Source organism: Caretta caretta, chromosome 3 (genome assembly GCF_965140235.1).
Source record: "Caretta caretta isolate rCarCar2 chromosome 3, rCarCar1.hap1, whole genome shotgun sequence".
Classification (NCBI taxonomy): Eukaryota; Metazoa; Chordata; order Testudines; family Cheloniidae; genus Caretta; species Caretta caretta.
Window position 1 is genome coordinate 182,460,421 of NC_134208.1, and position 14,067 is coordinate 182,474,487.

A 14,067-nucleotide genomic window follows, 5' to 3' on the forward strand; every position below is an offset into this window, starting at 1 on the left:
GATGTCATAGCAATATAATTTGGCTTCATCTCTAATTTTCATCATGGATCACAATATGTAACTGCCTCTTGGCAAAGCCTTTCACAGGTGCATACTTTTTAGCTGGACAACAAGGAATAATGCATAAGAGCAAATTTATCTAAGAAAGGACAGGCATGCAAAGTTGCAAGCAGTTAAATTAAATGAACTTTCCACAGGGGAAATACACTTGAATGTATTTTTCCCTCTGTTTGAATTGTCTCTGTATATTTTTTAATAAAATAGAAAAACTCCTAACAAATGCAGGACTATATGAAAAGTCATGTGTTTCCTATTGTTATAATAACCTCATCTCCTACCTATTTAATTACTACCAATTTCATCCTTTGCACCCTGCTAAATCCTGTGGGGCTAGATTCTCCCACTCTACTCTTGTTGTGTAGTGAAGACATCCCCCTCAAACAATCCTACTGGAGTAAAGTACTACTTGTTATGAATGAAGGTGGCGGAACCATATCCATGTTAAACATTTATCCTAACTGTAGTGTATCAATTTCAGTTTTCATCCATATTTTATCCAGTAGTTATTTATATATTGAGAATTATTAGAAAGTACACCCAGAGACCCCTCAAGTCTGTCACTTTTTGCTTTATTTCATCCAAGCTGCTTTTTGAAGAGAAGGGTGTTAACATCCAACATCACTGATCTTTCCTTTACATTTTGATGTATTGGGTCATGTCACTAAGTCTCCTGTTGACTGGAGTATTTTTTAAATCTAACTAAGTCACTTCTTATTGCAAAACATGAAACTATTTTATCCGGTTATGCAAAGTTTTAGATTTTTGGGAAGGATTTTTAAAAAGTATAAAAAGAAAAATGAAATAATGAAAATATTTGCAAACACACATTGAAGTCATTGGAACTACTCATAGTTTATCCATGATCAGGATCTTAAATAGTTACACGTCTGGAATGAGCACTGTTAAGGGACAAATTCTGTTCTTTCGTACTTAAACGTAAATTCTCTGATTTAAGTACAAACCATGTCCCCTGAGTTCCAGTCCAGTGCACTATCACTGGTCATGGAATGTCACCAAAATGTAACCTGCTTAAATTCTTACCGAATTCACAAAGTGTTTTGGACTACCCAAATCTGCATTTTTTGTGTGAAAAAGTTTCATATAGAAATTCACCCAGCTGCAGGAGAGAAGATGCAGGGGGGATGATGCATCATCTCTCCCTCAAAATGCCAGTGTTGGAAAACACTTCTTCCACCTCCACACTGTGAAACCCCATCTGAGACACTTGGAAAGACCATGGTAAAGTGACTTCTGAGGAAGCCATTATTACACCTTCCATATATAAATTATGGAGCAGAACTAGTTAGTAAAATTGAAGCAGCCTGATGAAACAAACTGGGTTTTTCATGATAACATCTTCAATGTTTCATTGAATATAAATTCTTTTAAACTGTGTCTCAAAAAAGGTATTTGAAATCCTTTCAGATATCCTTACTCATCTCCTCCACATTTTTCATAGGCTATCATTTAAACTTTTATTACATGCCATGGGTATCATGATATAGGCAGAAATACAAAACATAATCCCCATATAAGAGTTTAAAACAATTAAAAATGCTGTTGAGTCTGAACCATATCACAGCTAATTACAAAGTGAGGAATGGGATAACTGAAACTGGCCCACAACTGGTCCTTTGTTTTTTAGTATCCTATACCTCAGTCTTCATATTCCAATGTCCTGATCTGCTACTGCCTTCAAAACACAATCTTATTTCCAGTCAAACTTCTCATCCTATCCACATCCTTCACCTCCTCTTCACCTGAACTTCATTGCCCCTGAGAAAGCCAAGCCAAAACTCCCACACTTCACACTGGATAATTCATTTTCTTTTTTCTCTGATATTGTACTTATTTTTAAAGCTCTTGTCCCATTCCTCCTCAGACCCCTCAGACCCCTCACTGCACCCTACATTTTTTCTTCTTTCTTCCCCTTGCTTTCTTCCCTTTCACTTAGCATCACTACAGTGCCAGTAGCTTCTTTCTGACATGAATAATGATAACTAAATGCTGATTCCAGAACTGTAAGCTCTTTGGGGCAGGGACCATCTTTTTGTTCTATTTGCACAGCACTTAGCACAGTGGGGTCTGGTCCGCGACTGGAGCTTCTAGTTATCAGAATAGAAGTAATAAATAAATAAATAATTCCCCATTAGTGATACAAGTCTAAAATTTAAAAAAAAGAAATGGCTACTATTGTGTCAAAGGGAGGTGGCATGGAGAATGATTGGGGGGATGGAGAATAGGTGGGAGGGAGTAGGAAATAGTGGAGTAAATAATGTAGTACATATAGTTTCAGAGGAAAGTAAGAAGTCACTTACTGTGCAGTGGAGGGCTAAGCATTCCTCAATAATAGGAGGAAGCAGATGCATTGAGAGGAACAAGGCAGGAAGGGAAGAAAAGAGAAGAGAGAGATGTGAGCTCATTTTCTGTTCACTTGACAGATTTAAGTCTTCAATTTAAAATGGAAAACATTTTTATTGTAAATTTTAGTCCTTAATTCTAGTCCTTTGGTCTGGAACCTTATGTCCAAATTGCTCAAGGTATACACGGAAGAATAACAACAACCCTTTGGCCCTTTGAGGGGTTCTCCTGAGAGTTTATCTCCTTTCTGGAAAAAAACAAATGAGAGAATAACAAAAAATGTGGCTGGGTTTTTCAAAAGGGGCAAAGGGGAGACTCACAGGAAAGTCCATAGGAATGGGAAAAAAACAATGCGGAGTCCTTAGGGCACCGTAGAGACTAAAACATTTATTTGGGCATAAGCTTTTGTGGGCTAGAACCCATCTGATGAAGTGGGTTCTAGCCCACTAAAGTTTATGCCCAAATAAATTTGTTAGTCTCTACGGTGCCCCAAGGACTCCGCATTGTTTTTGCTGATACAGACTAACACGGCTGCCCCTCTGAAACCTGTCACCCTAGGAATTGGGATCTCTTTTCCCTTAGGCAATTTAGGAAATCCCAGCCTACATCGACATTAGCAGCCTGATTATCCTCTCACACCAGTTTTACATCTGTTTAACTCCATTGACTTCACTGAAGTTAATCTAGATGACACTATTTCAAATAAAAACAGAATCAGGCCCTGAGAATTTCAACAGGTATGTATATAAAGATAAGACTTACATTTTCTGAGCATGGAAGGGAAATATGTCTTTAAGCAAAGTTATCAGTTCATAAATTCATTCAAGAAATGTTTCGTTTCATCAGTTTTTAGCAAGCAAGGATTAACATCTCACTTCTGTTGGATAATTCTTCCCTGTACCTGGGATTTGATGCTAATATAAAATAGAAAAAGAAAAACCAGCTAGTATCAATGGCCTCCAGCATTGTTTAATAAAGGCTCTTTCCCTGTCGTGCTTCCAGCACTGTAATTATAGTAAAACTGTTATTCCCTGCACTAGAGGCAGTACCTCCTCTTAACAAGTACCATATTATTAAACCTTTATCACAGCCATTTTGAACTTAAACTTCTGCTCTAGTAGCATTTAATCTAATGAACCTCTTTGGAGCAACTGAATAGGAAAAAAAAACAATCTATGTCACCATTATGCACGCAGCTCCGTACTCATGTGAGGGTTATGGGCACAGATGATGAGAGCCTTAATCCATAGTAGTCCTTTGAGACTCATACCCAGCCCTGCATAACCACTCAGCCACAAGCTTCCTCCACTTATTCAGGCTATCATCTTGCTAAATCAACAATCCATAGTGGATGTCTGTAAAAGTTGCAAGGAAGGAAACCAGAATCTCCTGGTTGCTGAGAGGAAATTAAAAAAAGAGAGAGAGAGAGAGAGAGAGAGAGAGAGAGTGCAAAATCTCGTGCTCCATGAGCCATTCTTACATTATGGAGAAAAATGCTTTCCTAACCTCAAAAAAGATTGACGAAAGCTTTCCAGAATATCCTGCATAAACTTATTCTAACATAAGAATATGATTGGGCAGGAAGGCATGACAGCAAGGATGCAGAAGAAAGGTGCCATCCTAGGATGAGAGAAAACAGAACTCCCTGTAGTGATGCAAAGACCATTCACAACTCAGCTGTAGTTTACTAGCCAGTCAGGGCAGAGGGAGTTAGTACTAGGGGCAGAACACTCCAAGATCCACCAGGAGCCTGAAAAAAAGGAGATGGGAGTAGAGGAAAAAATCAACCTGCTCCACTGAGGCTGGCACCACACCCAGGAATGCGGGAGAAAGAAATTTCAGACCCTGCTCAGCAAGATTCAGACCCCACTGTGGCTAGTAAGATGCGTGTTATCAAAAGTCTGAGATTTTTATCTGCTTGATAGCAATCATTTGTGGCCCTTTGGGCTTAAGCCATCCCACAAGCTGCCACAACCTGCAAGCTGCCACTCTTTGAGATAAACAGAACACTGGCAAAGAGGTCAACTTTGCCCCCCCCCCCCCCCCCCAGACTCAGAGATTACAAGACCATTTACTGTGTGTGGAAAAATGTGATGATAAGGGCTCAGTTTCTCAAAAATAGCAATAAAAGAGTTTGAGATTAATAAGCTTTCAGTTTCTGCCAAAGAATAATCTTTAGGGTTCACCATTCTTCCCATGACTGCTTCCCATAATACTTTAGTTTCCCTAATATTACTAATAGGAAGAAAAACAGGACCAGTTTCCACCTGTTATACCATGGGAGTCAGAAAATCTCTGAGTGTTAATTTCCAAAAGAATATTTTTACATTTTGCAACGTCCTACAAAACAAAATGCCTGTAAATTTCATTTTATGCTGCTGGGTTCCATCTATCCATTGTGCAAACTATCAATAGTAACAGTAAAAAGAAAAGGAGTACTTGTGGCACCTTAGAGACTAACCAATTACTAAACTAAATTACAAAATTACTAAATTACAAAAACTAAGGTGCCACAAGTACTCCTTTTCTTTTTGCGAATACAGACTAACACGGCTGTTCCTCTGAAACCTGTCAGTAACAGTAAAGACATTATCATCAGCGAATCTTTTACTGTACAATAACCTTGAATCGGACTCTGAAACATTATTCACCCTAACTTCATCAGGATTATTAACAATTCTGTAGACACCATAGAATCACCAGAAATCATGGCCCTGATGGGCAGTGAAGAAGAATCAAGAAGCACAAATTAATTTTCTCTTCTGGTACCTCTTTGCTAATACTGCCTGAAGATGTGAGAAGGGGTGGGTGGGTGGGAATGATATAGATACTCCTGGATCTACCACCAAATTTAAAAGAGACCCTCTTCCCTGCAGCTCTCTTATTCAGGAATCTGGAGAAGAATCTATTTCTGTGATGACTGAGGCAGCGGGTACTGTAGTGCTGTTCATGTTACCACCTTAGAAAAATATTTCTTGTTAACAGTGCCTCTTACCACAGACTCTCTTCTCTTGGATAAATAACAGCTAGCTCTGATACAGCACTTGTTCTTCAGTAGATCTCAAAGCATTTTACAGAAGAGGTCATTAGTTGCATTTTACAGGTGGAGAAATGGAAGCACAGAGAAGTGAAGTGACTTGCCCCAGGTCACCTGCAGGCCAGTGGCAGAGCTAGAAATAGATCCCAAAGCACTACTATCATATTTTCCATTTCTGGAATGCGTGATGATATTTATTTCCAATGCTTGCACTGACGTAATTCTTATTGTCACCACACTGGTCAAATCCTCCTTCCTATCCCCAATTTTGTCATTTGTTTAGGGCATTTCTGTGCTGTAGTCCATCAGCACTTGATTGTGATACCCATGCCAGTTTGCCTAACAATTTAGAGCTTGAATGGATTTCTGAGTTGTTGTCCAGAGGCCTTTTGTCACTTGGTCTCAACTCAGGCTTCTCAAATGGTTTTCGGGACATCTGTTTCCAAAATAACTGGTGTGGTTATGCGAAAAAGGACTGAGGACATCATGTCTGCTCATCATGACAGTAAATCCTGGAAGGCCATTGCTGAACAAATCAATACCCGTTCACACTCCTTTTTATCTTTCTGACCCCAGCTAACATCTCAGTAGTCCCCCAAATACAGAGTATCCCAAAGTATCTCAGGGTAAACAATAAAGACATACCAATTACACAACTAGGCCATGTCTGTCATGGTGTCCTCTTCTTGCTACCCAATCGCCAGGGATTATTTTAGGGAATCTACAGTCAGCCCTAAAATATCTATTCTGGTATGATTTTGCTCAGTTTGTCATATTCCCACTGCTTTTAGTACATCTGCATTTATTGAATATTTAAAATCTCTCTAAACTCCTCTTAACTAGCATGCCAATTACAAAATCTTATTCCAGATTTTCAGTAACTGTACCAACTGTACCTTTCTGACCATGATAAAGGTCCTTGGCGTTCTCTACATATACCAGATACCATGACTTGTCATTTGTAAAACTGCCCATTCCAACTGAGCCAGAGGAACTTCAAAAAACTGTAATTAACTGGGATGCTCAAAAATATCTCACTGAGATCTGCTTTGATAATGAAATTTCTCAACAGAACCATGAGCAATAAGTCCTTTATCTGTCTATTCTGAAGGATTTTTGATTTAAGAAGAGCGGAAATCCCCTTCTCCTCCTTCCCAAGACTGTATTTTTCCTGCAAATATAGAACGGATAAAATCCCCCAGACTTGCAATTTCTAAAGCCTTGATGATAATATTTGCAGTCTGTTCTTCCTGTGTCTGGGTGATTTTCATGAATAATTTTATTGGTGAGGGTTTAGTGGTTGGAAATGGATTTAAAACAATGTAACCCCCTGCCACACAATTCCAGTCTGACTTTGGAGGGTTTATATGCCTTCACACTTTGTTGCAGTGACCTGCCTTTCCACTGGATAATGTGGTCTGGAAAAAGTAGAGACAATGTCTTTCTCTAGTGATTGCAAAGGGGGGCCATTGAAAAGTTTTAAAATTTATGTTAAGTAAATCAACAACCTTACCACCATTTGGTTTTTCTTTTGGTATTTTCTATGGTATTCACTGTAGCATCCAAGTTCCTTGCAAATATTAATGGATTTAGGTTCATAACACTGGTGATATAAGGAATAATTATCCCCATTTTACAGATGAAGAAACTAAAGCATAGAAAGAATAAGTAGCTTAATTTGCTCAATAAAGCCTGTGGTAGAGCCAGCAATAGAACAAAGCTCTCCTGGTTCACAGTCTAGGGCCTTAACCACAGAACCATCTGTCCTCTCCAGCTGGTTAATGAAATCCTCTGGTAACAGGACATTTTGACCATTGAAAATTGAAAAGTCTGCTGGCAGAAAAAAGGTGCACATTTTGAATCCCAAACTGGAACTTGCATGTGAGAAGTCCTTTCATGGTCATCTTGCCTGTGGATTTGGATTATATCCTTCCTTTAAACAGACTGCTGGCACTTAAAATTAAAAAAGTCGTAGAGCAATTTTTAAACTAAGGGCTGGGGGAAAGCCAACAGGTGCAGAGAAGCATGTGGTTCAGAGAGAGACATCCCTTAGGAGAAGATCTATTGACAGAGATTCTCTATGTCCTAGTAAGATGGAGAGGATGGAAGATGATAAAATATGGGTAGGATCTGATAAGACACAGTCAAATGAAAAAGAGTTCCATTCAATTACATCATATAATGGCAGATAGCTAAAAAGTGACAATTTTTTAAAGTGCTTATATACAAATGCTAGAAGTCTAAATAATAAGATGGGTGAACTAGAGTACCTCATATTAAATGAGGATATTGTTATAATAGGCATCACAGAAACTTGGTGGAATGAGGATAATGAATGGGACACAGTAATAGCGGGGTACAAAATATATCAGAAGGACAGAGAAGGTCATACTGGTGGGTGAGTGGCACTATATGTGAAAGAAAGCGTAGAGTCAAATGAAGTAAAAATCTTAAATGAATCAAACCGTACTATAGAATCTCTATGGGTAGCAATTCCATGCTCTAATAATAACAATATATCAGTCGGCCTATACTAGTGACCAGGATGGTGATAGTGACTGTGAAATGCTCAGGGAGATTAGAGAGGCTATAAAAATAAAAAAAAATAGTAATAATGGGGGATTTCAACTATCCCTATATTGACTGGGTACACGTCACCTGAGGATGGGATGTGAGATAAAGTTTCTTGACACCTTAAATGACTGCTTCTTGGAGCAGCTAGTCCTGGAACCCACAAAAGGAGAGGGAATTCTTGATTTAGTCTTAAATGAATCATAGGAGCTAGTTCAAGAGGTGAATATACCTGAACTGCTTGGTAATAGTGATCATAATATAATTTAACATCCCTGTGGTGGGGAAAACATCACAGCAGACCAACACTGTAGCATTTAATTTAAGAAAGGAAGACTACACAAAAATAAGGAAATTAGTTAAGCAGAAATTAAAAGGAACAGTGCCAAAAGTGAAATCCCTGCAAGTGGTATAGAAACTTTTCAAAAACTCTATAATAAAGGCTCAACTTAAATGTATACCCCAAATTAAAAAAAAACATAGTAAGAAGACCAAAAATGTGCCACCATGCTAAACAACAAAGTGAAGCAGTGAGAGACAAAAAAGCATCCTTTAAAAAGTGGAAGTTAAATTCCAGTGAGGAAAGTAGAAAGGAGCATAAATTCTGGCAAGTTAAGTGTAAAAATATAATTAGGAAGGCCAAAAAACAATTTGAAGAACAGCTAACCAAAAATTCAAAAAGTAATAGCAAAAAAAAATTGTAAGTACATCAAAAGCAGGAAGCCTGTTAAACAACCAGTGGGGCCACTGCATGATTGAGGTGCTAAAGGAGAACTTAAGGGCAATAAGGCCATTGTAAAGAAACTAAATGAATTCTTTGCATCAGTCTTCAGGACTGCGGATATGAGGGGGATTCCCAATCCTAAGCCATTCTTTTCAGGTGACAACTCTGAGGAACTATCCCAGATGCAGGTGTCATTAGGGGAGGCTTTGAAACAAATTGATAAACTAAAACGTAATAAGTCACCAGGATCAGATGGTATTCACCCAAGAGTTCTGAAGGAACTCCCATGTGAAAGTTCAGAACAACTAACTGTGAATGTAACCTATCATTTAAATCAGATTCTGTACCTGATGACTGGAGGATAGGTAATGTAACACCAACTTTTTAAAAAGGCTGCAGTGGCAATACCAGCAATTACAGGCCCATAAGCCTAAATTCAGTACCGGGCAAACTGGTTGAAACTATAGTAAAGAACAGAATTATCAGACACATTGATGAACATGATTTGTTGGGAAAGAGTCAACATGGTTTTTGTAAAGGGAAATCATGCCTCACCAATCTACTAGAATTCTTTGAGGGGGTCAACAAGCATGTAGACAAGGGTGATAGAGTGGATATAGTGTACTTAGATGTTTAGAAAGCCTTTGACAAGATCTCTCACTGAAGGCTCTTAAGCCAAGTAAGCTGTCATGGGATAAGAGGGAAGGTCCTCTCATGGATCAGCATCTGGTTAAAAGATAGGAAACAAAGGGTAGGAGTAAATAGTTTTTAGACTGGAGAGAGGTAGATAGTGGTGTCCCCCGGGGTTCTGTACTGGACCAGTACTGTTCACATATTCATAAATGATCTGGAAAAGGGGGTAAACAGTGAGGTGGCAACATTTGGAGATAATACAAAACTACTCAAGATAGTGAAGTCCAAAGCAGACTGCGAAGAGTTAAAAAAGGATCTCACAAAACTGGGTGACTGGGCAACAAAATGTTGATAAATGCAAAGTAATGCACACTGGAAAACATAATCCCAGCTATACATATAAAATAATGGGGTCTAAATTAGCTATTTCCACTGAAGAAAGAGATCTTAATGTCATTGTAGTTCTCCAAAAAAAATCCACTCAATGTTCTGCGTCAGTCAAAAAAGCTAATAGAATGTCTGGAATCGTTAGGAAAGGGATAACTAATAAGACAGAAAATATCATATTGCCTCAATATAAATCCATGGCATGCCCTCATCTTGAATATGGCATACAGATGTGATAACCTCATCTCAAAAAAGATATATTGGAACTGGAAAAGGTAGAGAAAAGGGAACAAAATTACTAGGGGTATGGAACAGCTTCCATATGAGGAAAGATTAATAAGACTGGGACTTTTCAGCTTGGAAAAGAGACAACTAAGGGGGGATATAATAGAGGTCTATCAAATCATGACTGGTGTGGAGAAAGTAAATAAGGAAGTGTTATTTACTCCTCATAACATTAGAAGTAGGGGTCACCAAATGAAATTAATGAGCAGCAGGTTTAAAACAAAAGAAATTATTTCTTCACACAATGTACAGTGAACCTGTGGAACTCTTTACCAGAGGAGGATAAGAAGATTATAACAGGATTCCAAAAAGAACTAGATAAGTTCATGGAGCACAGTTCCATCAATGGCTATTAGCCAGGATGGACGGGGTGGTGTCCCTAGCCTCTATGTGCCAGAAGCTAGGAATGGGTGAGGGCGTGGATCACTTGATGATTACCTGTTCTGTTCATTCCTGGCATTGGCCACCATCGGAAGACAGGATACTGGGGTGGATGGACCTTTGTTCTGACCCAGTATGGCTGTTCTTACATTTTTATATTTCAATTGACTCCATCAGCCTTTGGATCAGGCCCTTGGTGTGCCCCACCATTTCTTTTGTTGTGACACTTCATTGTCCATGGTCCTACTGGCCCATTCGGATGGGAGAGTATTTGGTTCCAGCATCAGATAATTTGGCTAGGTTTATGGACCATTTCCCCAGACCATTGATTCTCCACATGCACATCCTAAAGAGTCTCAGAAATATAATCAGTAATCACTTCCTGTAAACCAGTGGTGGGCAACCTGCGACCTGTCAGGGTAATCCGCTGGTGGGCTGCCAGACAGTTTGTTTACATTTGCACGGCTGCCCGAAGCTCCCTGTGGTCGCAGTTCGCTGTTCCTGGCCAATGGGAGCTGTGGGACGCAGCGGCCAGCACGTCCCTGTGGCCCGCGCTGCTTCTCGCATCTCCCATTGGCTGGGAACAGCAAACTGCGGCCACGGGGAGCTTCGGGCAGCTGTGCAAATGTAAACAAATTGTCCGGCTGCTCATCAATGGATTACCCTGATGGGCCACAGGGTACCCACCCTGCTGTAAATCATTGTGGCTCACCACAAAAAATAAGAAGAAGAAAAAAAATGATGAAAATCCCTTATATATATGGCACACTTCTTGGTATGTTTATCACACGCTGGGAAACTAAAACTGACCAATTGCTCATTGGTCTTACAGCCATTGTGCGATACCACAAATCCTCCCAAGAAGGGAATTCTCTGTGGTATTTGAAACTGACAGTTATTTGTAGTGTTGGACTGTGGTAGGCTTACCTCAGTTTTTTCTTACCCCCAAAGTGTCAGATCCTATTTTAATCCTTTTTTGAGGCTGTCTCAGTGTTCATAAATACCATTGTGATTCCATCGTTCTACAGTCATCATGGATGTGAGATGATTTACTCTTAGATTCATAGATTCATAGATATTAAGGTCAGAAGGGACCAGAGGAATCATGACACATTTCACCTTAAGGCAGTGGTTTTCAAACTGTGGGTCGTGACCCAGTACTGGGTCATTGAATGTAAGGCACTGGGTTGCGGTGACTCTGGTCAGCACTGCCGACAGGGCAGTTAAAAGTCCCATCGGCGGTGCTGCCTGTCTAAGGCAGGCTAGTCCGTACCTGTTCTGACATCGTGCTGTGCACCAGAAGCAGCCAGCAGCAAGTGGCTCCTAGGCGGGGGGGACCATGGAGCTCCGCACACTGCCCCTGCCCTAAGTACTGACTCCGCACTCCCATTGCCTGGGAACCAGCTAATTGGAGCTGGGGGGATGGTGCCTGCGGGTGAGAGCCACGTGGAGCCGCTTGTGTACCTCTGCCTAGGAGCTGGACCTGCTGCTGGCCACTTCCCAGGCGCAGCACGGTCCACGGTGGCAAAAGAGGCAGGAAGCCTGCCTTAGCATCCCTGCTGCGCTGCTGACTGGGAGCTGTCTGAGGTAAGCCCGCACCCCAATCCTGTGCCCCAATCCCCTGCCCCAGCCCTGAGCCCCCCCAAACCCAGAGCTCCATCCAGTACCCCAAAGCCCTCATCCTTGGCCCCACCCCAGAGCCTGCATCCCCCCCTGACCTCTCCCTGCATCCCAACCCCCTGCCCTAGCCCCGACCCCCCCAACCCAGAGCCCCCTCCTGCACCCCAAATGCTTTATCCCTGGCCCCACCCCAGAGCCTGCACCCCCTCACACACCCCAACCCTCTGCCCAAGCCTGAGCCCCTCCCACACCCCAAACCCCTCATCCCCAGCATCCGCATCGACAATTTTCTTCAACTGGGTCACCAGAAAAAAGTTTGAAAACCACTGCCTTAAGGGTTCTTTTTGGTAATTTGGTAATAACCATATTATAGGTAATAAGAACCTTGATTGGCTTAAACAGAAAAAGCCCTCCGGTAATGATCAAAGTAGGTTACTCAGAGGTGAATTTTCAAGATTGGAGTATAATATTGACCTAGATAGCTTTGACCTAAGTTTACACAATTAGGCCTCAATCTTGCAAGCTCTTGCATATGTGATTTTATGCACATGTCCATAAAGTCGTGCACATGTATTTATCGCATTGGGCCTTAAAAAGTATAGCAATTGAGTTAATTAAAATAAGTCTAAAAGTTGCATTGCTTGTCCCCAAAACCTGAGATTTGTGATTTCAAATCAACTTTGCATATGTATGACAACAATGGCTGTTATATCATTTTTCATTTTGGATCTTTTGGCTATATACATGTGTTGGCTTTTCTATTAAGAGTTTCAATAAATACAGTATAACTATTTATTTTGTAACTAGCAGTTTTCTTGTCCATTTCCAGAGGCAACAGTTTTAAGCTATGACGGGAGTATGTTTATGAAGATACAGCTCCCTGTTGTGATGCATACAGAGGCTGAAGATGTGTCCTTACGGTTCAGGTCTCAGCGAGCTTATGGCATTTTAATGGCAACTACTTCTAGGGAATCTGCAGATACACTTCGTTTAGAGCTGGATGCAGGACGAGTTAAACTAACGGTCAACCTAGGTAACAAACCCTCCCCCCCCAAGAAATTAACATCTTCAGCATTCTTATTCTTATTCTTTTGCTTGCAAGCATTTATTGAACAGCCTGTTTGACATTAAAATTAAATTATATATATGTAACATGCATACACACACACACACGTCCATTATTTAAAGTTACTGATTTTATTCTTTTGGTTTTGCATTTTTTATTCTTTACACAGTCTAACATAACCCATCATAATATATTTTGTACTATTGTGTGTTCTAAAAAGAGAAGGCCAGTTCATCAGTGACGTTTCTAGGTGAAATAATTTTAACCTGCTTGATTTCTGAGAATTGGTCTCTACCCACAGATTCTTCATAATTAGCAACTACAGAAGTTGAATGTACAAAGAGAACTGTTCCAGCTATTATATGTAGGTCAGTGTAATTTTAGCTCCAACAATTAACATAACATATACATGCATAATCAAAAAACTTCTAATTTTCACACATGAAATATTGTACATTATGTCAACTGATGGACAGTATTGGTTTCCTCTTTTTAACAGTCACATATGTAGTGAAATCCATCTTTTCTTTTATGAACAATTCTGTAGTGGTATTTTTGTGTCAAAAGATAACACAACCCTTCAATGCCCGAAGTCTGCGGCCCTCAGCAAACAGCCATGTGAACACAAAAAACACAAGCCCTTCTACAGAAAACAAATTAATAAAACGCTTTCCTGGTTTGGCATATAATTGACAAAATGTTAGGTTACTATTTTCTGTAATAAGTATCAAACTCCACATGCCCTTTTCATTTTGCCTTATGTTTTTGTTGGATTTTTTTTTTTTAGAGAGAGAGTATGAAAGAGAACAAACACAGTGAATAAAAACTCATTTAGGTTCCGTGAAGTGATCTATTTTACATTGTTGCTTTCAAGACTGACGAATAACTATTTGAATTAGCTGTTTATATGGTGATTTTGTAGATATAAGATTAAAGTGTGTA

At 39.9% G+C, this 14,067-nt stretch overlaps 1 protein-coding gene across 32 annotated transcripts in view; it reads left to right on the forward strand.

Annotated features, from left to right (window-relative positions):
- NRXN1 (neurexin 1) overlaps positions 1-14,067 on the forward strand; it is a 1,247,341-nt gene that overhangs the window by 566,219 nt on the left and 667,055 nt on the right. For all 32 annotated transcript variants that reach the window (XM_075127156.1, XM_075127160.1, XM_075127172.1 and 29 more), the window contains one exon: positions 12,889-13,092. In XM_075127156.1, coding sequence (XP_074983257.1) covers positions 12,889-13,092 — 204 coding nt within the window. The remainder of the gene's footprint in view (positions 1-12,888; positions 13,093-14,067) is intronic.